The following is a 27,897-nucleotide window of genomic DNA, read 5'->3' as shown; positions in this document are numbered from 1 at the left end:
CAGGTAAAGAATCCAGCCCAGCAGGGATTTATGAGAGATGAATGAGTTTTGAGCCTTTCTTCCCTGCCCTGCCTGCCAGCAGTGCCACTGTCACAGGATGCTGTCAGTTAGACGCCTTGTTGGTCTCCCTCTCTTCAGCCACTCAAATATGAATTAAGTCTTTGCATGCTCAGGTGGAAGGCAGTTTGTGCCCAGATACTGTGAATTTGCTTAGAAACTGGCTCAGCCTCTGCCAAAGCTGAACCAGTGAGGCTGGGGATGAGTCTGAGGTTGCACCAAGGCAGGAGGCTACAAAAGGCTTTCTGGCAAACACCAGCTCCCAGGCCAGGGCTGCCTATCTGGAAAGGGAAGTCTGGGATGGAGTTTGTTAAAAGTAGATTTTTTTTTTTTTTTTCCCCTGCTGATGATTCCAGAGCCTCTCAGCAGTCACATGTAAACACCTGCCCTCCCCAAATCATCATTACTCAGGAACCTGAGAAAGTCCTGCCTTGTGAGGAACTCCACGAAATACATCCACAAATAATTTTAGAGTGTGAAGAGTTTTAAACCCAGCCCCTTGTTATTCCTGATTTGGAGGAGGGATTTGAAATGAGCTTTCTCACCTTTCAGACAATGAACTTGGCTGAAAATTCAAGGCTAAGGAATTTTTGAGGTAGGTCTTCCTTATCTCCTGTTGAAACAGCTTCATTTAGTAAAAACTGCACCCATACTGGAGCAACGAGCAAAACATGACTTGAACTTAAAACTGCAATTTTTTTCTTTTTGTTTCGGGATCAATGCACACTTAACCATCTAAATAAAACTGGAAAACATTAGCAGGATAGACTGACAACTCAGTATAAATTATGTATCAGGGAAGCCTCTCCTCTGAGGAGGACCGTCACAAACACTTCAGGTCAACACCATGGACTGTATTCCTTTGGGAAACCCAGTATGGTTTTGGAGACATTAAAAATGTACATGAGTTCCTCTCTAAAATCTAAGTGACTGGGGAATCTAGATACAACAACAAATAAGGCATTTAAATTCTGTATTTAAGGAAACAAAGTACTCCTGCAAACCTAAACCAAAGAAGTTCGAATTCAGAATGCATCCTCCTCCTTGCGTAGATCACTCTCCACAAAAGCTCCTCTGTTTTATTTATCAGTATAAACAACAGCAGGATTGAGAACTATGTACAAGTCTGGGGAGCACAGACCTGTGCTTAGTACCAGCAAAGGATGTCAGGACAAGTACTTAGTCCACAGGTTTGCTATGGGATTGTAACTACATATTAAAAACTATAAGGATTTACTTCCACAGCTCAATTTCCCTGTGTGAGTGCAAGTTAAAAAACCCCAAACCTAAATACGCTTAAAAATCTGAGCTCTACCTCCTGTGGGTCTCATTTTCCAATGCAGTATCTTTCAACTTAATGCATTTTGAGAGAATAAATACATGGAAGATTGAGAAGCAGTCAGAAGATACTCAACTTGCCTAAGATTTTTCTTCCCCCTTGAGATGCTAATGTAGGCAAAAAGAACTTCTGTAACTTTGGAGACAAAACACACATGCCAGTCTTAAACACCATCACAACAGACAGTGGAATTATGTCTTAAATATAGGTATTTGCATTGTGCATTTACACATTTTAAATTATTAGAGGCATATATTGATTTAACCATGGGATAAAGCTTGGATTCATTCACCTACTGCAAACATAGTCATAAAACAGCACTGGTATTTTGTATTCCTCTGCATCAGTACTGCCTGATATGTTTCTAGATGGCAGCCAGTACAGATTTTCACTGGAGCCTGCAAGTCAAATGAGTCCTGTCCCACCCCGTGAAGTGACATAAGGCTAGCAAACATTTGAGGAAAGGCTGCAACAGAGTTCTGTGTGTCTCATCTCTCTGGTTGCTTGCACACCTTGGCAGCTGGATATACCAAAATGCACCGGGATCCCTGTGTTTTCCCAGAAGGCTAAAAGGACCAAACATCTTCACACTGCCAGAGCACGGGGAAGGGAACTCCACCTCTGGCTTTCTGCAAACTTACCAAATAAACCCCATCTCAGCAAAACAGCCATAAGTGGAAGCCATTAAAAACAGCTACGCAAACACCAGCACCTTCTTATCCTCTTTCCAAACATGCCACTTATTTTCTCTTCTCTCCGAAGCAGTGATGACTAGCAGTCTGACTGTTCCAAACTTTGGGGAAAGGAGTTAACATCTCCCTGAGGAGGAAGGAGTAGCTCCACATTTCCACTCTGTGAGGGTAACAGGTAAAATCTTAGGGGTGCAGAGAACTCGAACTCTGTCTTGCAGTCTCTTCTCACTGGGGAGGATCTGCCCCTCCAAATGTATGCAGACTAGTGGGGGAGCAAAGATTTCCTCCTCCCAGCACAAGGGAATGCAGGAACTGCAGCCAGGCATCCAGACCAAGTGTTAAGCACTAAAATAGTCTCTTGAACATATCACACAGCCTGGGGACCACTCTTAGCTAACTGTGGCACTGGTGAGTGATCTATATATCTATCTACATACACACCAGCAGGAGCGAGACACACCTCTTTATGTACAGTTATAAAAAATGTATGGGTTTGTATATGTGAATAGGAAGATAATAAAATCCTTCACACTTGGATATGAAAATCAGAGAAAGGCAAATTTCTGTCGTAAGTCAGAATTTAATTCTGAAACCATTAGTTTTACACTAAGAAACTCTGATATATAAAACTGCCGAGAGATTACTACTTAATGATCACAAGTACAAGTACCCCAAAATAAAGACATACTTAGAGACTTGATACCAAAAGACATTTGTGCAGCTCCATAACACTCTTTTTCAGAAAGCCTATGACTCGCAGGATGATAACCCGGAAAACATCCTGACGCATCTCACTAGTACTTCCCAACAGTAAAAACAGGGTATTTTCACGCACATTTCTAAGAAGCAATTTTAAAAGATTTTGGCTCAGAATCAGAGCAATTTCTTGGAGGAGCAATTGTACTCATAAATTTTCAAATTACGAAGACTGATTCCAGCATTTTAATGCCCTAGCAGGTAATCAACCACGTCAGCTCAGATGCTCTCACTACACTTACTTTTATACTGCTTTCCACGCTTTACAGCTTTGTTTCTACAGAAATTATTATTCTCTTCGTATTTGGGAAAAAAATTGTTCATGATAAATGCGTTTCAGAATCACAGAACAGTTCATGTTGGAAGGGGCCTCTGGAGCCTCCAAACCCCGTGGTAAAAGCAGGTTCAACTAGAGGGGGCTCTTCAGAGCCAGTGACACAGTTGCTCGGTGCCACAGTCCCTTCCCCAAAGTGAAAACTACGTCCTTCGAGCGCACCCTAGTGAAAATCTTGTTGACGACTTTTTTTTTTCTGGTTTAAAATCCTGCAAGTGTCTATACTTAGCTATCACTGTTTTACTGCCTTGATGCTAGGGCCTGGATTTTAAAAAATACATATATTAAAGAAAACATGGAGAAGTAGATGCCTCAGTACCTCATAAAAATCCATTTAGGTATTTTACCTGTCCAAGAATTACACTAAATTACTTTCCACGGTGATACGCTGGATGTGAATTACACAAGCCTTCACAAAGGTCTTGGAAAATTACTCATTTTTGAGTATTTTCACTTCTATAAAATATTATATTGCTGCTACTACGAAAGATGCTTGTGTCACCATAAGTTAAAATCACAGAATATCTCAAACTGAAAGGAACCCATAAGGATCAAGCACAACTCTATGCTCCTCACAGGTGTACTTAAAACTAAACCATATGACTACGAGCATATTCCAGATACCCCTTGAACTCTGACAGGCTTGATGCTGTAACCACTGTCTCAGGGTGTTCAGTGATCTACCATCCTCCCAGTGAAAAGTCTTTTTCTAAAGTCCAGTCTGAACTTCTGAACCTCTGGTACCCGCTCTTGTTAGATTTCAATTGGTCGGGGATTGCTCAGCTCTCTAGCCTATCCTGACCTCTCTGTAAGGCCTCTCTACCTCAGAGGGATTCCACAGCTTCCCCCTAATTTAGTATCATCAGCAAACTTCCTTGATGTACATTCAATTCCTGCACCCAGATCACTTATTAAAACATCAAAGAGCACTGACCCTAAAACAGAGCCTTGGGGTGACTGGCTGCCAGCTTCATGTTATAGCTCTTTGAGCCTGACCTGTCAGCCAGATTTAAGATAAAACTACTTAAGAATCCTAGCTGTGTCTTGTTACTGGGCATAGTAACTTCAAAGATATGGTTAAGAATATCATACAAAATATATATGGAAAATAACCTATGGAAAGTATCTAAAAAAATAAAACCTTCAGGTTTGTAAAGGCTGAAAACAATTATGCAATAGCCACATGGAGAAGGTACCATAACAATAAAGAAACCTTAATAAAGGTCCTGAAACCACTTCACCTGCAGGAAAAAAGCACATGGCCAAGATAAACTACAAGGAGCTATATACATTTTTATTTACCACCACTACTGATTCTCCACTTTCACACGATATGGTTAGTTGCTCCTTTATAATTCTTTGAACTGCATTTGACTGTCAGGTTGTAATGTGCACTTGTGTGCTTACCTGATATCTCACCTTTAGGCAAACTTAAACAAAACAACAGTGGAATTTCCCACACTTACGTATGACTCTCCACTGTTTAAATGAGTATCAAGGAAAAACAGAAAGAGAAACCCGCCAGCTCTTTCATTTTGTGCTGTGCCATTTTTGTGCTACAACTGAACAAACTCCCTTTAATTGTCACCTGTTCCAAACACCTGCACAGGTGCCTGCACCAGTTTTGTTTGCTGCTAAGTCCTGCAGGGCCAGCACATGCAACTGAAATAAACCCATCTGACCAAGACATGTGGTACCATACAGTCCTATTCGTGGTTTCCAGCTGTCAAAGCACAGCACCTCCTCTAGTGCTGGCCAGGCACAGAGATATCTAGGTCAAACAGTACTTAACTATCTCAGTCTTTGTCTTCAACAAAATTGCCAGACTAGAGACAGCTAAATCTGTCACTGGATACAGTTTTTTTAACGCTAATGAAGAGCTGTGCTTGAGCTAACTAATATCAGCAGCAGTGATAACTCACACAGGGATAACTGAGTGCTGACAATACACATCACTCAATTATTATTACATTATGCTCAAGATCACCTGGTAACACTTCCAAATGACTAAAAAGAATATTTTTTCTTTTCATTTGGCTGTTACCTTCTTTAAGGAGGACCTATTCCTTGCTTCTAATCAAACAGAGGCAAACGGTCCAGTCAATGGTAGCTCTTCAAGGAGCAGAGAGCTGAAGTCGATGAACCTTACTGGGTCCCTTCCAACTCCCTATGGCTTCCTTCCAACTTGAAATATTCTACGACTCTATGATAAGGACAGTGGTGTATGACAAGTAAATCACAAGTCTCATTGCCTTCCTGGTACAGTAACACAAATCACCTATTTTTTTTCAATCAATGAATGATTTAAGATATTTAAAACAGATGCAAAACATTTATTTTTTCAGATAAATATGAAACCTTACTCCTTTTAATAACACACGAGGCACAGAAAGCAGAACAAGAGTAACTCTTAAGCAAAACCAATCTATTTTATTTTTGTCAAGTTAGTATTTCATTGTCAAACAGTTGCACAAAAGAACTTCAGAGAACTGTACCTCTTATAGTTTTCCATTAGTTATCATGGCTACTGAAAACATACAAGGCATTTAAAACTTGTTTTAACCTGCAGCTCTAGTAGTTAATAGTTTTTGTAAAGCTTCAGCTGTAACTGAACACCACACTCATAAGCATCAAAAAGTTACAGGTACTTTCCATATTAAATAAACTATCATGCAACAGTACAGCACTGCAAAAATATTCCAATAAATTTTCATTAGAAAGACTATCTGAAATCTAGAACAGTGCATATACATACAAGCCTATAAAGAAAAATCTGTCAGCAAAATCAGTAAGTGGTTCAAATATGTCAACAGTTGTATTGAATAATACTTAGTAGACTACTAAACCATACCATTTGAAGAAAACTCATGGTGATGACAGTAATCACCTCACTCTATGTGAGATCATGCATAAAAATTCTTGTTTTGCAGCACGCAGCAATAAGAGATATCTTCCTTTCATAAGGAACTGAAACGCCTATACCTTCAAAAGTGCACCATGAATCATTGCTTCCTCAAAAGAAATTATCAATACTGTGTCTTCTGTCATCAGTACTGTGGAAAGCTTGAACTAAAAAACCAGAACAAGCACATAAACTTAACTTACTCTGAAGATATAAAACCAAACCAGAGAAAACAAACCAAAAATTTTCTGAAGTTGGGAGTTACTCACAGTAGCACAGATAATGACCTCTGTTACCAAGAATCCCATTTTCATATGTAAATCCAGAAAAAAAAAGGAGTCTAAGAAAAGGAACTCAGTAACAGTAGTTGAAATGCAATAAATTTTGGCAAAAACATAAGCAGGCTCTTATCACACACCACAAAAATGTCACATTTGTGAAAATATGTGCACCTACCTAGCTTCAAAAGTTCTTCATAATCTAGCAGTTATGAATAAATTCAGAACCAAAAAATCTGCTTTCAACTGCAGTAAGTTATTAATTAACAAAATGTCATTTGCAGTAAATTTGTAACCTATCAGGAAAAGAAATTAATAAGTTAATTGACTTCTGGTTCTGGAGGAGAAAAACATTTAAATCAGTTTAATTTATTATAAGAGCATTTAATTCAATTTTTATATATGAAGAAGTTGGGCATGTTATAATCTGGAGACTACTTTTGAATGTATTTCTGAAATTCCACAACCTATTCAAGCTTTTCTTTTGGAAGCAGAGAAAAAAAGAAGTGGGTGGAAGAGAAGGAAGTGAAATCTTTATCGGGTCATATTCTGCACTCTGTGTAATTTCACAGCCAGTTTTATCAACCTCTTCTCTAAAAAATCTGTATTAGGAAGACACATGTAATATTATGAGACAACAGCAATCAGATCACTTCATAAAACTAACATACTCTACATTCAAAGCGTTGAGTGCTGCAATCAAATACTATTTCTGGAATTCCCTAGGTGAATTTCTCTCTCTAACTCCTCCTCCTCCTCACTTTCCCTTTCGCTCTGTTCTTGAACATTCATAATTCCTTCATCTCTGACATCAAAGCATTGGAGTTCAAGTTGAAAATCTTGGTTCTTTCATGGAAAAAAAGAAAAAAAAAGTTCATAGAACATACAGCAATTACTCTAAAAGTAAATCCAAGCATGACAATATTTTACACACTTATATCTTCTTATCACACAACAGAATAGGTGCAAGTTTCTGACTTTTCTAAAAGATTACTGAATTTTGAGTTATAAAAGTGAATGTGAAGATTTTTTTTATTGCTACCTCTGATGACCAGCATCAGCACTCACTTTCTGCAGTCCCTGTCTATTCAAATTAACAACAGGGGTAGAGATGAGCACTTGTGATTGGAGCAATTCAGCTGTAGCTTTCTTCTCAATAAACTCAGCTATTTCATCTTCCAGAACTTCTTTCTTTTCCTTTAATTTCAGTTCCTCTTCTTGATGCATTAGCGCAAGACATTCAGATTTAGTCTGTACCTATTTTAAGAAGGCACAAATAACGCTTCCAGCTAGTAACACAAGGTGGTGATATCACAACATAAAACCCGTCTGTAAATTAGCAGCAAAACCTACCTTAACTGCTGTTTGTAGTCCTAAGAAATTGCAGTTATTTCCCCAAATTGTTATGACTAAAAAAAATAGCAAACCATAAAAATAATCATTCCTATCATACTGTTCTCACAAAGCTGGGCTAATACACTAAGTACAGGTGGAGAACATGGAAGGCAGTAAGTGAGTACTAGGTTTCCTACTACATTTTGCTATATCTTTGTTATATCAAAAATAAGGAGGCCTTTAGATATGGAACAACAACCAACAGACAGATTAAATCAGGATTTGTCAAGTAGAATATACTTCACCAAAATCAAATGGGCAAGGAATCATACATACTTTAGTTACATGGATATGTATTTTCAAGTATATATATATAATTTTAATATGTATATTAATCATATTTAAATATCAGTAGCTACAGACATAGAGTTAAGTCTGGTTAGGGAGTTACTGGTGGGCTGTAAGAAGTTAACTATTCTGCAGTAATTGTTCTCTGATTGTTCTTTTGACATATTAATGCATTTTAATCACCAGACATATTTTAACCAGTTTAAACCTACTGTGAAGTTATGCACGATAACCAAAGGCTACTTCACTCCATTCTTCCTCATCTCCCATCTTCCCACACACTAAATCTAGAATCCTGCTTCTATATTAATTTGTATGGGTGTAACTCTGAGTGCAGCTACACTGGTACAGATATCAGAGAGATTTATTTCCCTCTTTTGCAAAAAAAGAAGAAATAACTAGGACTATAAATATAAAAGTATTCCTGTTCTACCCAGTAGAGCTCTCAGATTTTATAGGAGCACCTACAAGTTTTCTCTAACGAAGGATGTGAAAGCAATCTTCAGTACAACAAAAATTCCTGGTTTTCTTTAGTTTCCAGGTACACACACACCCTTCTTGGCAATTGAGCAGCAAGACGATAGATATGACAAATATTCTTTAGGAGTGACTGCATGATCCCTTTCCCATATCAGGAACTTGGAAAACTAATATCTGTAATTCAATTGCAATATGCAGAATTCAAAAACCACCTCATATAAATCAAAGAAGGAAAATATCGAAGAGCATCACAGATATTGTGTAAAACCTTGCTGAACCTACTTTGAACATGGCCAAGTATTCTTCCAGTTGGACAGCTTCATATGAGAAGGACTGAATCTGATCTTTTTTCTCCACAAGTAGCATGGAGATCTTAACAGGCTTAGAAAACAAATATTAAGCCTTCTTATTTAAAACATGCACCTGAACACCTCAAAAAAAACTGCTACAGCTTTGCTGGGGAAACTAATGTACAGAAAAGAACATTAATAAAAATACACAGGTTTCCAATTTCAATTAAACCTGTATTTGAATATAAATACGCATGGCCATGATAGAGTCTGGCAGAAGGTAGATGAGAAGATCCTGTTTTGCTAGTCCAGCTTGACAGGACTAAATCTTCAACAACATAGTAAAGAAATATTCCATATCTCCCAATAGTCTTAAGGCAGCTGGGAACAGCTGAGACTTTAAAACCTGAACCAACCTGGACCAACAAAACTACTACACTTTCAAACTTCTCAATCTGAAGGTTAGCTTAGATTTAATAACTGAATCTGGATGTCATAAAAACATATATAGCCCATGGCATTTTTTCCTAAAATCCTGGTTTTTACAGAGCAACCTATGCATGAAAAGTACCCAGTGTGCTGCTATAACTTACCAATGTTTCTCAGTATACTGCTAGAGAAGACAAAGAAACACAGTTATTACATTCATCACTCTTTTACTTCACCATATCAACTCCTACTCTATAGATTTGGCCCCGCTGTCCACCAAAGCCATTAGACTGTAAGCTTGTTCCTTCCAAAAAAAAAAAAAAATGCCATTTATAGAATGATATAATCATTTACGCTGAAAAAGACCCTTAAAACCGAGTCCAACCATTAACCCAGTAATGCCAAGTCCACCACTAAACCGTGCCCCCCAAGTGGCACACCTACAGGGCTTTTAAACACCTCCAGGGACAGTGACTCCACCACTGCCCTGGGAAGCCTGTTCCAGTGCTCAACAAGCCCTTCGGTCAAGACATTTTTCCTAATATCCAGTCTAAACCTCCCCTGACACAACCTGAGGCCAGTTTCTCTCATCTTGTCACCTGGCAGAAAAGACCAATCCCCATTTCACTACAACCTCTTTTCAGGTAGTTCTAAAGAGCAATGAAGTCTCCCCTAAGCCTCCTTTACTTCAAGCTAATCAATCCCTCAGCTGCTCCTCCTAAGTCATATTCTCTTGTTTGCTTGTGTCTAATCAATCTGCTAAACCAATCAATCTGTGTAATCAATCTGCTTTTGATTTAAAGCGTTACTGTCTTCAAAATATTAGGAAATTATAAACATTAACCGGTGATTCTGTTAAGAACTTAACTGTTCCAAAGCTCAGCAAACAATATAGAAAGGCATGCTTACCTTTTGCTCTGCCTCTTTCAACACTGCTGCTTTCTCCTTCACTCTCTGCACAAATTCTTGTTTCATCTCCTCTTCTTTTCTTTGCAGTTCAAGGTAGAACTTATGCCTCTTTGCCTCATAGGCTTCCTGCAGACTGAAGTCCAAAAACAAGCAAGTTTCCAGCATGTTGCTTTATTCAGTGTGGAAACCCAACAATCTAGAAAATCATTTGAACAATTAATATTCATCTGAAATATTAACTTCTACAGCTTCCCACATAAAAATTCATAAACAAACCTGAACAGAAGCAAGCATCTTATATTTCTATTTTTTTATTAACGTAAACAACCCCAAGTAAAATTATTTATGCTAACTGCTCCTGGGCAATTTACATTTCAAAGTAAATACAGCACTTATAGGCATCTAACGTTCTAAAGACTTGAGTTATACCTTGCTGACTCCAGCATGCATAAGTTTCTCCTTTAAGCTGCTTACTAATGGAACACTGAAATCGCCAGAAAAATCCCCCAGAACTTCCACATTGTAAAACCTCAGTCTTAAAGTAGGAATTTAAAAAAGCAATTAATATAGAACATTAACACAACTAAAAAAATTATTACTCCTGTATGAAAATTGAAGACAATAACAGGATCTTCAAAATATATAGCACCCTCTTTATGTAATGTCAAAATTTAAATAGGGCAGTTATATTAATATAGAATAAAAACAATTTCCTGAGTAGTTCAACATTTAAAAGACAGGGTTACTTTCCAACGTGCATTAGTCAAAACCTCAAGACTGTTTGGTTTTTCCTGAATCCTCTCTCTCAGAAGCAAATACACTGCATACATGCATACTTATATTTGAAATTATACAGGAGGTGTAAATTAGTTCAGATCATCGAGTAAATACCTGGCAGCAGAACAAATCAGCAAGTAACTAAAACATCTCTTTACTTTTAAATCTATGCCTCCCTTTCCTTTTAGTACACAAGATAATGTTTTTTGTCCCAACAACAGGCACTTGAAATTGAGATACTTCTTTTGTGGCAAAGCATATTATGTCAAATTAAAAGACACTGGTAATTTATTCATACAAATAAACTACTAGAGGTGTGAGGTCTATAGTACCCACTGCTATCACCCAGTGCTGGCAGAAAGTGTTCAGCTTTTCAAGGAAAAATGAATGGAGCTTGGACACAGATGTATCTGATACACCAAAGTGCACACTGCCTTTGAAAAACAAAACTGCTTAATGACACAAATTCTTCCATCAAAACTTTTACCACAAACTTCTGAGTCACAGGATTCCAGAGAGGCAGAACTGGTAGATCATAGCTGTGCTGATGGTTATTAGAAACTCAAAAGCACCTGCCCATTATCTTCTAGGACACAGGGCTTATGAACAGATCAAAACATGGATAATGTTCAAGCTCTTTGTTTCTGTTACACCACTGATCTCTTCTAACACTTCATGAGCACTAACTAGTCAGCCCTTCTCAGCTAACATCAGTTAGCCAGGTATCTCATGCCTTCCACTCTGGCGTAAAATAAATAGGTATGTGTATAAAATATTTAATTTTGCTTTATATTTTTAATATACATCCATACTTATGTATCAGGTTTTGTCTTATCTTTTACTGTTTCTATTTAAAAAGTTTATAAATGGAAAGACTTACTAAAAAGGGCATTTAAAAAGTTAATTATTTAGAGCAACAGTAAGCTTCAACTGCTCTCTTCGATATTTAAATTTATGATGACTGGGCAATTTCACAGTCCTAAAGTTTCTTATTTGTATTCAAAATATCATCTAAAGAGAGAAAAGAATCATCTTGAAATTGCACATGCAAACAATGTTTTTAAGTTATCAAGGTCAGAGTGCTCTTCCTATTCTATCTTATTTGAGCACTACACAGCAACAAAATTAATTCAGAACAATCACCCCTTTGTTTTTTTATTTGTTTTTTTTAAAACCAGCTGTGAAGTAAATTGGGTCATCTTGAAATTCTAAATTCTATCTATCACATGGCATGGGGGCATGGTTTTCATACAGATACATTAATTCATGGAATCCTTAAGTTTAGATAATAAAGCTACAGCACAGCTTTTTCAAGTGCCAGCAGTCTCACACCAGACACACTTTTGCACCCAGTGTCAGTTCTGCCAGCAAACATGCTGCCTTTGGGTGCAGTACAGCTGCTAGAGCAAGTGCTAGACTGAGCTTACATGCTGCAATCACTGAATGCCCCCTCTCCCTGGACTGAATTGTTCTGGAAATCACAAAGACAAAACTAGAAAAACATTTTCTCTTCTGCATTTGGGAGATCAGCACCATAATGACCCAAACACTGTTTGGTTTTAGGAGGTTTGGGGAGGAGGGGGAAATAATTCACCAAATCTTAAGCCAATCCTTTCAGCATTACTGCATCCATTACTCACAGTACAACACTTTTCAGTTTATCTGAGGACTGGTTTCACTGTTTCTCATTTAGAACATTATGAAAAACAAATTCATAGGTTCTCTCATTCTTCTGGGTTAGACCTCCAGAATTTTATACTCTGTACAAAGACACTTGAAAAATCTAAATGTTATAGCTAATTATTTAAATAATGCATTCTTATTAAGGTTTTGGAGGAAGGGATTGTGAAGAAAGTCTAAACTAATCACACATACCCACACTACCACATACCTTTCTGAAGAAGCATAGCTGTGGCATATAGTTTCTCTGTCTGCATAAGACTGAAAGCATGGAAGCCTAAAGATGCAAATCAAACACGTTATGTTCATAAATAAAGACTCTGAATTGAATTCACACAATGTTTGTGCACTTTGAACACAAGTATTTAAATTTTTTCAAGCTTTCAAATTTGAAAGTAACTTCTTGCATAACATTTGACTATCAATTAAGGTATATCAGAAAAACTAAAAAACCAAAACAAAGAAAACCAAAAACTCCAAACAAACAAACACACAAAACCAAAACAAACAAACCCACAAAACAACCAAACCAAGCAAAAACCAAATAAAAAAAATTAAAGGTTAACTACTGGCAGGTATTTCTAGCATGATGCCTTGACTACATAACTACCTAAGTTGATATTAAGCAACACTAAGGCTGTGGTAGATGTAGATAATTACCGTTTTCCCAGTGCAGGCATTAAAAATAGGTATTTTGGATGTAGTTCAATCTCTCCTTAAGACAGTTAAAATATTGAGCTCAAATGCAAAGGTCTGCAGCTGGTCAGATGAACTCCATTCCCAAGTGACTTCTAAAGAAAAACATCTAATAGCCTTTCAGATATTAGGTTTCTTTTCTTAGAAAAGACAACGAGAGTCATATTAACCTTTCTCTACGCATAAACTTTATTCGTATTACTGAATCCTTCCTGCTTTTCTATCATCATCTTCAAAACAGACTGAAATATAAACAAGTTCAAGAACAGCAAGGTCTGAATATCCCAGTTTCAGGGAGGAATAAAGCATGGAATATATGATTCCTCACATTCTGAGCAAACAAGCTGCTTATGTTACAATTATGCTTAATTGCAATTATGATGAAGAAACAATTGTAATTATGATGACAGAAAAACAATTAACCAGAGAATGATTAACAGAGAATCTAAATGCAAGCACACAGGCTGAATATAATTCTCAGCTTTTTTCAACAGTCCCTGGTCTATCAGTTTTCTTCTTTTAAATCAAGAAAGTCCTGTGGACACCAACTTAGCTTAGATCCAAAAATGAACTTAACAAAATGTCCAGCTTCAAAACACTACTAATCTTCTTCCATCCAAACACCTAACCTAACTATGTGTGTGAATATATTTAGAAGTTTGCTTCACTGGAAGTGCTCTTCATGTCCAGATTTACGTTTTCAACTATTCCCAATTTTTCTATTCAAAATGTCTCAGCAAATATCTCTCACCGAGAATGACCTGAAAGTAGGAATTCATGTTCCAAATGGACATAACTGGACCATGGAAAAGGCAGTACTAGATCATCCACAATCAAAACATAGCTTATCTTTACTTTTCAACAACAAAGATAGGCAAATCCCAATTTTAAGCAGTAAAAAAAAAAAAATACAACAGATAAAATGCATAACACATATACTCTGCTATCCACTGACTTCATTACTTCATTCTTAGAATGTAATTGCAAATAAATAAATTAAAAAGCTATTATGAAACAGCTTCACAAAAAATATAGGAAAATATAGGGAATAGGTATTTTAAAAGTGTACACAAAACAGTCATTTCAGACTGTTACTACCTTTATTATCCCTTCTCATACCTAGCAATAAAGATGCAAACATATTTTTCTGTTGTGTGCTGAATCCATCTCTTTCTGCATCTCCCATAAAAAATAAAGCTTGCCAATGTGTTTTTTCACATGTGAGTGAAAGCCTTTACAGATGTTTGCCCACAACCTACTTCACAAGGTAGCTGAACACCCAAGAATTACTAGGTTTGCTTTGTAGTGGCTTACAAATTTGGATGAATAAACTACTGCGGTACTTCTAAATCCGAAAGAGTGGTAGAGGAATGTCACAGGCAGCTTCACAACGTGCTAAAAGTGTCTCAAGTGTTGATGTCCAAATGCTACAGATAGCCAATTACTCAAGTCTAGCAAAAGTTTTCTAAATTTACATCAAATAACCCAATGTGGATTATCAAATTTAATACGTAGACAGCTACATCAGAGGCACAAAATATGACTTCTCGGCATGCATTTTGATCATTATTTACACAAGCAGCATAAAATTTTAATCATCAGGCATATACTGTTATGCAATATTAATTTGACTTTAAAACTACAGCTCTTAGAATCCACCTGTATATATTGTAAACATCTTTAAGGACAAAGAGGATGACAATTTAATAACACATTTTTGCCTAGAACAACTGGGTAGTCCCTATTCTGAAAGATATTTAAATGTACAAGTCATCAAAACAGGAAGCACTGAACTTCCTCTAGTAAAAAGACATTTTCTATCACGCTGCTGAGGATGACACTTTTTATGGTTTCCTCAGTAGCTTTATAAAACACCTTATGGGTGTCTGCTAATTACACTGCATACAGATCCCCTAAATTCTCTTCCTTTTTTATGGTATCATAAAACATCTCTCCCAAAACACCAAATGCCTTTTCTTTTAGACCTCCGTGTCATTCACTATGCCACACAACTGAGGGACAACCACACCCACCCTAGTCCTGCTTTTCTCTTCCTCTTGCAGTAAACCTGTGAAAATATTTGTTTTCTGGAGTCCTGTGGAATATCTATTCTCATCCTTCCAAATAAATGACATTTTCAATAGATCCAGTTTACCAAAACTAATTAGTAAACATACTTTCTTGCCAAAAATCTCTCAACAAACCTGGCATTTAGCGGGCCATACATAAAAACTACACATCAGAGGGATCGCAGCTCTTCTGTACATCCATGAAGTAAACAACTTCTAAACCAGCTTCTGAAGTGTAAAATACCAGCACATTCTGATACAAACCTGCCATTTTAGACCATTAGTAAAATCAAACTGTGTAGGGGTTTTACAAAGAGAATTCTTAAGTTCATGGAAGAAAATACATCTGTGGATGATACTTTTTATAATTTAACTTCTTTCTTGAGATGGCTGTACATTGTGACATTCAAGTTCAGAAAAGCCAAAGGTACTGCAGTCAATATTGCCATGAACATATCTCTAAAAAAAGCTTCCCCTGGACAAAGATAATGAGACATTACCTGTTAACCTATGTTCTTAAATCTAAAACAAATAGAAGTCTATGGTTAATTTCAGTTGGTTTTAAACCTCTTTCACCTTTGGTTCTCTATGAAAAGGAAGTATTCCTTTCTTATTAAGTCAAGAGAATATTCAAGAGATTACTGAGAGTCATGGACAGGTCAACATCACCTAAATGAACCAATCTGCACATGACCCTTGACATTAAGACTTCATTAAAAACTGTCCACATCCAGCATTTTCCTTGGCCACATTAATCTTACTTAATTTTTATTGTTTGAACAATATATAAACTAGACCTAGTCAAAGTGAAAGAAATGCTGCTCCATTTCTACAAGTTACAGTAACTGAGACTTACTTAAAACTTCTGTGCAAAGAACAGGTGAAAGCAAAGAATTTAAGCCACTAAAACCAACTGTTTGGACGGAAGACATTTATTTTTACCAGAACAGAATGAGTAAAGACACTCTGATCACTAAGTAAAACAAGAAATAAACAAACCAGTAGGTTCCAATCATTAGAAACTGTTCTTAATACAAAGTATTATTCGGTTTTCATGCCTGGTTTAAGTCAGTATTTCCCACCTACGCAACCATAGCACTTCAGTAAAACCATGAACAACTCCTGATACATCAGTTCTTCCCCATCGGGATTCTGACCAATTACAAAATGATTAAAAAAGTAATAAAGTACATGTACCTGAAGAAAACAGACATTTTTCCTGACAAAAATTAAAATCTCCAGGTTTATAATAAAAGAGAAAGATTTCAAAATACATCTCACTTGCATGTCTTTAAATCAATGCTCACTTAATCCCACATACTTCTCCATGAAGATAACTGAATGAACAGCTACATCCTTTGATTTAAAAAAACCCAAACTCTTCTTTCCCTCATAGAAAACCTATTTTGTGTATGAACACTGCTCTGTATTGGGTTGATACAGTCAAATGTGAAGTGAATGGATGCTGAAAGCAAGTGCTGCACATGAAGTCCTTTACCTGACTGGTTTGGTCTTGGGGTCAATGTCTCTGAAACCCATCTCTTCCAGTCTGCAGCGTCTGTACAACTCATAATGTTGTGTATGAGTCTTCTCTCTTAAGTCTTCCATATTTGTGCAAAGCATCTTGCGAAGCTTTACAGTGTCACAGTGGTTCTCATTTTCCACTAATCAGTAAAAAGAAAAAGATTGTATTACTATGCATGAGTAGCAAAATAGTTAAAATACATTTCAAACAGCACTGAGATTCATTTATTTTGTTTACTAAACATACTTCTAGAAAAAGGTATAGCATTGTTTATTACACCGCTTATACTTCCTTGTAATTTCTTACATACAACGCTGAAGTACTGAAGAACCGTAAATACTGGTGAACATGTTTCAATGTGCCCTGATTTCCTGTTTGAGCTGAACAACACCACATTTCTTTTTTTTTACGCCCTTCTTTACTGACAATCATAAAGTTTGAAATTTGGTAATGCTAGAGGAACAGTCACCATACTACCCTACCCAAATACTACATACACCATCTCACACCTTGATTCCAAGGATGTATCAGTGTTGATAAAACTACCAGTTAGTGCACACCTCAAATATTAATTGCTAAACTTCTTAAGCTGTTGATCCAAAATACAATCAGCATGGCATCAGTGGACCAGCCCTTGTATTACTGGTGAATTTTACACTTCAGCAACAACAGCAAAAATCTCATAAAAACATCTTTGAGAATTCATTTACCTTTTACAATGCCCCAAGGGTACTGACGAGCTCTCACCATTTTGTTTCCAATATTCACCTTTTCCGTGCTTCCTACTACAGCAAAAGGCAAATGACCCTGTAAGAGTCATACCAATAAAGTCTTATCTCTCAATTCTTATCTCATTCTTATGCCACAACTGAAAAACACTTCAGAAATAAATTAGGGGGAAAAACACCACTTCAGGAAAGTCCAACAGGTGATTTCAAACCAAAAACCTCTCTGAAGAGATCAGTAGCTAGTCACTATCTACTGATACAAAAGTCAAGCTACAATAACAAAAGCAGGAGTGGTTGACAGACCCAGATGGGTGTGCTGCCAATTCAGAGGAACCTCGACAGGCTGGAGAAATGGGCCAACAGGCATCTCATGAAGTGGCAATGTGAGCAATGCCAAGCCCTGCACGTCAGGAGGAACAAACTCATGCCCCAGCACACGCTGAGGGCCGACTGTCTGGAAAGGCACTTTGCAGAATAAGATGTGGGGACAACGACCTGGTGAAACAACAGGTTGGACCTGATTCAGTAGGTCTGCCCCAATGGCAAAGGCAGCCAACAACATCCTGCATGAGGAAGAGCATCATCAGCAAACAGAAAGCTGCTCTAGAACACAATTCGCATTCAGTCAGAGTTCATATCCCCAGTCACAGTCATGTGACAATCATGGGTTGGAACCCACTGTATGGTTACTGCTGTGGGCTGCCCAAACGGCTGACTGCCTGCCTGCTGACCCACAGCAACTGACCAAGCATGAAAAATCATAAAGTGGAAAACACATCATTGAGCGGAGCATGGAAGGGGTAGGTAAGAGCCCACCACCTCTCCCCACAGCAGAAGGACCTGTCACTGACCAAGAGCTGCACACGGTCACTGCCTGGCCAAGTAACAGAGGCTGGGATGCAGAGCCATGCGCTCCAGCACACCGGCTCCTGCTCCCTGCTTTCAAACCTGGGTACACACAAACACATGCTCATGTGCATCTACAAACACTTGCACATAAACAAATGCAGAGTGCTCAAAACAAAGTCATCTGGCCTCAGAAGCTTAGTTGAAGCTGGCAGCTAGTCCTGGGAGGATCTGAAAGGACAATAGAAAATAAGCCAGAATTATATCTGACTTTTTCATCCCCAGAGAAAATTTGCTCTAATTTCAAATGAAAGTACTAAATAAAAGAAAAAAATGCCGGCAGAAGACTTGCTGTGATAAAGACCAGAGAAAACTGGAAACACAAGGCATCTAGATAACATGTAAAGCTGTTTTGCCGAGGAAAAGGGCAAAGTCAATGTCTATCCATAATAGTAATTACATATTAAATTAGAAAAAGTATTTATGCATGAGAACCTCTTTTCCGTTTCTGAGCCAGAAAAAAAAAAAACAAGTGATATCAACAACAAAGGGACAGGAAGATTTGCAAGTAGGGAAGGAAAAAGCCAAAACATATGAGCTTTTTAAGGAGAGAAAAATAAACAAACAAACTCATGACATACAAACTTACAAATTTCAAGACAATGGTGAAAGAAATTCCATTAATCAACATTAGAGAGTGATGCTTTAGTACTGAAATATAAATGTTTTTGTCATTTACTTACATTCATGATGGTATTAATTTCAGAAACAGTTTCATCATCAGTTGGAAACTGGTATATCTGGATGCCATTACTAACTAATTCACTCATTATTTTGCTCTTGAACTCCTGTAGCTCAGTTTTAGAAATGCTGTCTGCTTTGCCTATAATTGGTATAATGTTCACCTATTAATGATATAAATTATATGAAATGTGTGAGATTTCAATTTTAAGGTGACAGCTTTTGTAACTTAAATTGTTTTCTAATAAGCTCTTTGACTTCTCCCCAGCCCAAAGTTTTCCATCAACTAACATCAAAGCTTCACAAATCATTAAAAATATGCTCATGGGCATCATTAACAAAATAGCAACAGATTATTTAATTCTTCCTGAAAATTAATTGAATATGAGAAAAGAACAAGGAAGGAGGTGTCATACAGTGGAGTACTCAAAAGAACAATAACGCCTACTCATTAACTAAATGTCATTATTTATATTTCTACTAAAAAACCAGATTGTTCTAGATTCTAGCACCAGGGAATGTGGTTTAGGTGTTAAATGAAAGCAGAGAGTTTACATTCACAAAGAAAAGGAAGCTGGCTATCAAACCCTGCCTACCCCTGAGCCTCTTCCTTGGGTTCCTTTCAGCTACAACATCATCTTGACCTCACCACTGCAGCAAAGACCTTCTCAAGTATCTGATGTAAGCAGAGGAATGACAATGACTGAAGAATCTTGCTTACTAGAATTTACACTAATTATTCAGAACTTGAAATTCAGTTTTACTAATCTGCCCTATTTCCTAAAATAGCTATGGTGGTAACTTAGGACAGTAGTAGATGCTTTTTTTTTTTTTTAAATCCTGACACTGCTCCCAAAACATACATTTTTCAGAACTAGATACAAATAATGAACGCTAATATCCAAGTATTCTGGAAGAACAATACAAATAATTCTTCCAGATTTCAGAAGATGAGAATTTTAGAGAGTTCTTTGATCATAGGTACAAAATGGAAAGAGAGAAGAAAAAAAAATAAGCCCACATATTTTCTATTCTTTTGATTATGCTGTCTGAATGGAAATGCCTAAGCATGGAAACTCAAGAACAGATTCAAAATGGATATTTTTCAAATAACACTTCTGTCCTAAGCAAAATGTCCAAACAAAAAGGAAGCAAGCCAACTCTGAAGTATGACTTCTAAGACTGCATGATGATAGTCCTTATCTGTGTAGCCTACACAACCAAAGCACCTATTGGGTAAAATATCTAAAATCAAATTAAATGTTGGAATATATTTTTTTAATAAGTGAGTACAGGTAGGATAATTCACAGCTTGCATCGAATTAGCTGAGGGACGTCAATTTAGATTTTTTATAATACAGCTGTAAAAATGGATGTAACAGAGAGTCCTGAGAATCAAATTAACCTCTATTCTGTATTTTCAACAGCAAAGTTTTTCAAATACTCATTAATTAGGAGAGAATTTCTTAGAAAATGAATAGCAGAGAAAGACTACTGAGATCAGTAACGAAAGAAAAGCAAAATCCTCAGAAACTGTGACTACAGCTGTCAATATCGATGTTACATCACAGCCATTGTATTAAAATTTAAACACATACATATTATGGAAATTTATACATTTTTGAAATCATTACTGTTTGCAAGAGCAAGCTGATTTAAGAGTATCTCTATTAATCAATATAAACATTTCCAAAGATTCTTTCTGAAGGAAAAAAAACCTCAAACCCCACTAAGTACACTCGTAATTTCCTGACTTAACTGTAACCTGTACACAATTCCATGAGAATGAATTAAAACTGCAGATCTCTTAGTTGACTGATCACTATTCCCAGCAAGAAAGGATACAGAAAAGAATTCCCTTAATCTGTGAATGAAACCCGGCTGGTCCGTAGTGATTGCATCCTAAGCAAAACTATGGGATTTTTCAATGTCTAAAAGCTACAGCCCAAATTCTTAGCCAGTCATCCAATTTACAATTGGAGAAAAATTAACTGACCACAGATACTCTGGTTTTTTGCTCCCAGGATTACAGAGTACACAATGACCTTATCCTATTCCAAGAGCCCTCTCCACCTCTGTGCTGTGTAATCTGGGCTTGTCTTGTACCAGGCAGACCGTAACAAAAGCACACAGTGTACACTGTGCTGGCTTTAGGAAGAAACTGAGGGCAGCTTTTTGACATAGATTTACACATTTGATGTGGCTGTAACATTTTCTCTTTAGGGAACCCTGTACTCAGAAAATGCACCCAGGGATTTCCACATTCTAGGAAATCCCAAATTCCTAATGGGCATAAGAGAATGCAGTACCAAAAGCACCACAACTACGTTTCACAATAAGACAGAAAACAAGCTACAGTTAAAGTATATACTTTATATGCAGTTAAAGTATATACTTTTTCTGGGTGTGTGTTTCAGTATTAAGATCAGAAAGTAGAATCCATTGCAAAGGGATAAAATAATCAAGTTCCATGTGGTTCATGTTCTTTTTGTGCCAAAGCAGAACTAAAAATAGTTACAGTAGGTGGCTAGAAGCCAAATTCCCCAAAGCAGAATTACTTTTAGTTATTCTGATGGAAATATTTACTCAGGATGCTGAGACTCATGGATCTATACCCTTCTCTTTTGAAAGAAACACTGTTTTAAAGGGAGAGGGCACAACCTAGAAAACAAGTATTTTTGTGATTAAACACAAACTCCAAATTTGAAAATCAGTGTAGAACATGGTCCTTGAGATTGTTCTGTTTTCTAGAGTAGTTTCATAAACATTTAAATCTGGCATAAACCAACAACACAGCACACAGAAGTGACCCTGCTCTCCCCTACCTTTGTACCACCACACCTTCACTCCACTTGCTCTGTGCTACTGAGAAGGTTCAAAATGCAAAATACATCCACAAACAAAATTTTAAAAAATCCCAAACATGCTCATCATCAGAAATGTGGACTCGACAGCTGATTTAATCCTTCTTATCTTGGAGAAATGTCAAGAAAATGCAGAAAGAAAATCTAGCAAGGAGGGGCTCTATTAAAGCACAAAGGAAGGGACTAAAGGCACAGAAAATGCATCTAAGTTTTCAAATTTCTCAACATTTCAACAAATTGAATCCAAATTATGTAAGCTTTCTTCAAATAGGTTAAACATTTAGCTTCATCTAGTTCACACAGCCCCATTTACAGGAAAAAAATTAAGGATTTAGAAAGTGCAAGTAATTACACTGGAAACTGCTATTTTAAAGCTTTCTAAACAAATAAACATGAAACCACTACTGCAGTCTATCTTTGAAAAAGCCACAATTGCAGAGTGATCTGTTCATGGCACATGCCTCTTCAGTTATCTATAACAAAGATCTTCATAGCACTGGAAAGCCTTTTATTTGCAAATGTTCCAGCAGCCCCAGAACTCCAAACAAGCTTAATTAGAAATACCACAACACTCATGGAAGGTACCCTATCCAGTCTCCATATGATGTTTACAGTTTTAAAGTTGGTGTGGTTCTACTTCTTTTACTATTTTTTTAAACCATGTTGTACTTTTTTTCAATGTTCTTGCTGGATGTCTCTCTCCTTTTGACTTGTGAATAAAAAAGTGACGAAGTGCAAGCTACTTGCAGAGACAATTAATTCCAAGCTTAAGGTACACTGACACCCAAAAAACCAACACACTGCAAAACCAAACACACAGATACAGAACTGAAAGGTGGTAGTGGACCTGAAAGCTTCAAGATGCTTCAGAAATTAAGACAAACTCTTCGAACTCTGTTTCAAAGTCTTACCTTACTGTGTAGGTTTCTCATGGTTAACAAATCCAGGGTTTTTAGGGAACGGCCTGTAGGTGAGATGAAATAGAGGCAGACATGGATGCGAGTATCATGGTAGCTAAATAAAGAACGTACAATTTTCAGTTCTTCCTGGAGATAGGCTTCAAATTGTGCATCTATATAATCCGCTATTGGCTGATAGCTGTAGGAAATAAAATTTTAAAACCAGAGATTAGCTACTCCTAAACAAAGCCAAACTAAAAAGGGAATTCCTCTTGCATTGTTTTATGGATTTTTGCTTTACATGTCAAAAGGCTGCTAAAGCAGAGCAAAAAATTAAACGTACAGACTAATCCTAATTTCTGAAAAGCAACTCAAAAAAGAATTATGTATCTAATACAGATAAAACATTTCCTAGTAACCATTAGTGAAAAAAGGTACACAAAGTTAATTATGATTACAACTGATCTTCCCAAGTGATGTTTTTAAATTTTTGCCATCAAGCTGTGCAAACGCAGAACTCTTGGATATAAGAAAAACACAATAACCTCTTAGGTACAATACAAGAAAAGAAAAAATATGCAACTAATAGTATCAAAAAACAGGACGAACTTTATCTTCTGAAATACTATAATGAGAGAGTTCTTAAACAATAGATAAAAACTGAAAATGAGAAATGCAGAAGAATAATGTAAATCTGAGCAGGTACAGCCTAAGTATACTTTATCCTACTTAAAACCAGATTATAATCCGCTTTCAAAAAGGAAGTGTTGCTAGATGTAAAAGCAGCCTACCCTTACATTTCTTCTGCTACACAAAGTTTATACACCAGATCAGATGTTATCAAAATTCAAAAGCAGCTGTTACACACAAAACTAAAAGAACAACGAAAAGGCAGCTCCTGTACCACACATCACAATCTCTAATAGCTCTATTAACATGTACCTGCATCTCATTCATCCAAGTCACTAGCAGTAGCTATAATCCAGTCATATACCATAAGCCATGGCTCTCATGACAATCTTAACATGACTCTCTGGCCTTCGTTTATTATTGCCACCATTTAGGCACTCAAATAGCATAAATTCTTTAAATTAGGGTAAAAGAAACAAAATCTGCTGAGACAGCTCCGTGCTGTAAAATCTTCAACTCATAAAAGCAGAGACTCTTAAAAAAGTTCTGAAAGACACTAGTGCACTACCTCTACAAAGCCATCCAACATAAAGAACAGAGGCCTTCAGTAATCCACAGGATGTTACTTCCAGTTTAAGGTCTTCAACACGTTCCAATCTACAGCACATGATCAACTGCTTGGCTGTTTAAAAAGCCTCCCTTTGACCTCACTGCTTTCCTCCACCCCAAAAGAAACTACTGCATGTTGTACGTACACACATTTGTAAAAGAATATATCACAAGTAAAGGGGCAGATTCCATCTGATTTAGGAAAGAATTTCCTACATGAAAAGAAAAACGTGTTTACTTTGATACACAGTAAAAACAGTTAACGTTATATTTAGAACATACATAAGCCAAATACTTACTACAAAGCCCAAAGATAAGTCAACTTGACACTAAGACCAAAACTTCTGCATAACATAGGGACACAAGGGCACTTACCTATCTCCTTTGTTCATCTGGTCACCAAATCCCACTGTATTTACAATGGTCAGCTTCAAAAGAACATTACTTTCCTGAAGTTTGTAAGTCTGGGTTCTAAGTTGTACACTTGGCAGAAAGTGTGTTGATGGAGGGTCCTCAAAATTGCTGTTAAACAAACTGTTTATCAAGGCTGATTTCCCAATTCCAGTTTCTCCTAAAGTTAAACAGAAGGGTTGGGGAAGACATTTTGCACATCAATACATAATAAGCATAGAAAGTACTACCACAGAAACTCAACAAATTTACACAAAAATTTCTCATCTGACTCCTCCAAGCAAAATGCATTCCTTTAACGAACACTAAATATCTTAATTTTTTTCATCCTACATATTAGGGTAAGTTACCAGCTAATGAGTAATAAGCAGAACAGTCTCTTGACACTTTGATTTCTTTAAAAGTATGAACTAATTTCCTACAGATTTTAAGAAGCTACATAGCTAGCTGTGAAAATACAAGGTTCAACAAAGGGTTTTTATGAATAAGGGTAAAATAACTAGAGCAAATATTTGATAAGTATAAAAACAATTCAGTAACACCACCTTGGAATTTTAGGATTTTTAACCTGAAGCTCTTTGTTACAAGTGTAGTCCAGTTTACTCAGAAGAATCCAAAAAATGCTGATAAACCAATAAACTCATGGTATCGGTTTTCAACATTTTTGGTCTTCATATTGTTTACAAAAATGCTAAATATAAAACCAAAGAATGGACACAAATAAGCAAAGATGGGGGAAGGGGCAGAATTATAGTTCATGCGTAACATTAAAGAAACCATTTAACACCACAAGTGGATTTAAATTTCAGTTACCTTCAGTTACTTCAGTTCCTAAGGACAGGTATATTACTAAAGCCTTAAAGCACCCAGATACTACTCACCAATGCAAAGAATGTTGAAACAGAAGCCCTGCTTGATGGATTTCTTAATCAGCTGGTCAGGTAAACTATCAAACCCAACATGCGCAGACAAGGATAAAGTTCGACAGTCATCATTTTGCTACAGAAAAATAATTTAAAGATATGTTAATTAAGCGATTTGCAAAGCAGTTAGCAATCGCAACAAAATAACTCTACTAGTAAGCTCGAACAGGTTCCTTGCAATTTACATGCAACGAAGAAAAGCCAAAGTCTGAAAACAAAAACAACAAAAAAATCTGTCAACAACTACTACTTCCCAAAGAAATAATACACCATGTAGTTGAAAAATAAGTTACTGGTGTATTGCCAGATTAGAAAAATGGTGGTAATTCAAAAATCATAGAATCATAGAATGGTTTCATTTGGAAGGGACCTTAAAGATCCCTTAAGAAGGGATCCCTTAAGACCTAAAGAAGGACATCTTCCACTAGACCAGGTTGCTCCAAGTCCATGGATGCTCCAACCTGGCCTCGAACACTTCCAGGGATGAAGCATCCACAGCTCTCTGGGCAACCTATTCCAGTGCCTCACCACCATCACAGTAAAGTATTTCTTCCTAATATCTAATCTAAAACTATCCTATAGTAAGAAATCTAACCCTAAATTACGAACTGTAGATCATACTGAAAGCAATTCAGTTACCTTACTAGCCAGTCTCTTTGAATTAGTATCTGTTGCATGGTGCAGTTTAAATATGCTTGAAGACAGCATCTCATTCAATTTTATTCAGTGAATAACTCAAACCTTATCATCTGGATGCCGGTAATGCTGCAATATTCCCATAAATACGTCCTGTTTCTCACTGCTTCCTCAGAACTGATACTCTGAACAAAACAGCACATAATACAGACAGCCTGAGATGGTCTAAATTACATCTCACTCCTTCCCTCACCCCCTTTTTAAAAGGCTGGTAGCACAGCTAATGCATCTGGATTTCTGCAGATTCATTACAGTGGACGTGGCTCTGAGCAACCTGATGTAGTGGAAGGTGTCCCTGTCCACAGCAGGGGGGTTGGAACTAGATGATCTTTAAAATCCCTTCCCACCCAAACCAATCTATAATTTAATCAAGTATTCCAGTGTATATCAAGTCATCTTGCCCATTACAAACAGCATGCAAAGGCAAATCATTGCCTGCGACAGCTTAACATTTAAAACTTATTTTTTTCTTGCAGAAAGAAACTAAAAAAATTAGTTATCTTTTAAATCTGTCACATATTTCTGACTAAAACTGCACAACACTGGGCGATTCCCTAGCAAAAGCTGGGTCTCAAGACTACAAGCATCTTTCTGCATAAGCCTCTGCAGAACCAAACTGGCAGTCCAAGTAAAAAGCTAGCTTTCCACTGGGCTGGTAGAGATGACTGAAATTTGCCGTCCAAAACCTGAGAAAAAGTAACAGACGTGTGCCGGGGCAGGAGGCGAGGGTCCCGCCAGCCCCAGGCGGGTACGCAGGCTGCACAAAAGCCCTGGGAAAGGATGCCTGGGCATCAGCCCCGAGGGTGGACATCACCACATTCACATGCCCATGGGCACTCCGAATGGGACTATTTCAGCGCCCTGAGTTTTCCACAACCACGGACAGGTGTGGGCATTAGGGAACTAACGCTGCAGCACTGATGGGTTCGACGTCCTCAGAGCACGGTAAAGCCGGCAGCTTTACCATGACGCAGAACCAACTCTTCAATAGGCACGACTCAACTTATTACTTGAAATATGCGATGCGCCGCAGAAGCGCTAAGAAGGGTGACGTCTGCCAACAAGTTCCTTTAACAAGTGTTCTAAAAGCCTGGCAGCTCCGGGATTGCGGAGGGAGGATCCACTTTCCGCGCACTCCCGACCCCCGCCCTGACGCGGCCCTCACAAGAGCCCGACACGGATGCGGGGCAGACCGCGGTGCCCCGCGGCGAGGGCAGCTCAGTTGGGGCGGCACTTCCACCTCCCGGCACAGATTTACCGCCGCTCTCCTTCCCCTCCCGATGCCGGCGCTGGCGGACCCATCCGTGCCCTCAGCCGCGCCGGGGTGACCCCCAGCTCACGGGGCTGCTCACCAGCCGCTCCCCACATCCCGGAGGGGACTTACCGGGTGCCGACCGGCATCGGACGCAGCCATCGCCTCACCAGGCGAGGAAGGGAAAAAGTGAGGGAAGCAGGGATGAAGGGAAAAGCGCGGTCGGAGCTGCCGCCGAGGGGCGAGAGCCACGCGGCGGGGAGGAGCGCGGGGCGGGGACGCGGTCCCGGCTCCGCCGCCGAGGCGGGCAGTGGTGGCGGGCGCCTCCCGGCCGGAGGGCGGCGCGATGCCTCTGCCGCGGCAGTGATTGCTGGGCATGCAGCCACCGGGAGGAGGGGCGAG

At 37.9% G+C, this 27,897-nt stretch overlaps 1 protein-coding gene across 2 annotated transcripts; it reads right to left on the bottom strand.

The window, feature by feature from the left end:
- Nucleotides 1-6,051: 6,051 nt before the first annotated feature.
- SEPT10 (septin 10) lies at nucleotides 6,052-27,897 on the bottom strand. Of its 2 annotated transcripts, XM_027889643.1 has the most exons (11): nucleotides 27,628-27,897; nucleotides 25,506-25,623; nucleotides 24,589-24,784; nucleotides 22,987-23,173; nucleotides 19,214-19,375; nucleotides 17,607-17,703; nucleotides 16,870-17,035; nucleotides 12,818-12,883; nucleotides 10,150-10,282; nucleotides 7,427-7,615; nucleotides 6,052-7,204 (listed from the first exon to the last, which is right to left on the bottom strand). In XM_027889643.1, exons 1-11 carry the CDS (start codon nucleotides 27,871-27,873, stop codon nucleotides 7,058-7,060), a joined length of 1,707 nt encoding a protein of 568 aa, XP_027745444.1. In that variant the 5' UTR covers nucleotides 27,874-27,897; the 3' UTR covers nucleotides 6,052-7,057. The 2 variants fall into 2 exon arrangements, with proteins under 2 accessions (XP_027745444.1, XP_027745445.1); XM_027889644.1 differs by lacking the exon at nucleotides 19,214-19,375.

Source organism: Empidonax traillii, unplaced genomic scaffold (assembly GCF_003031625.1).
Source record: "Empidonax traillii isolate 1590-97213 ecotype Southwest subspecies unplaced genomic scaffold, ASM303162v1 scaffold268:size1028579, whole genome shotgun sequence".
NCBI lineage: Eukaryota > Metazoa > Chordata > Aves > Passeriformes > Tyrannidae > Empidonax > Empidonax traillii.
This window is presented reverse-complemented; position numbering and strand designations above follow the sequence as displayed.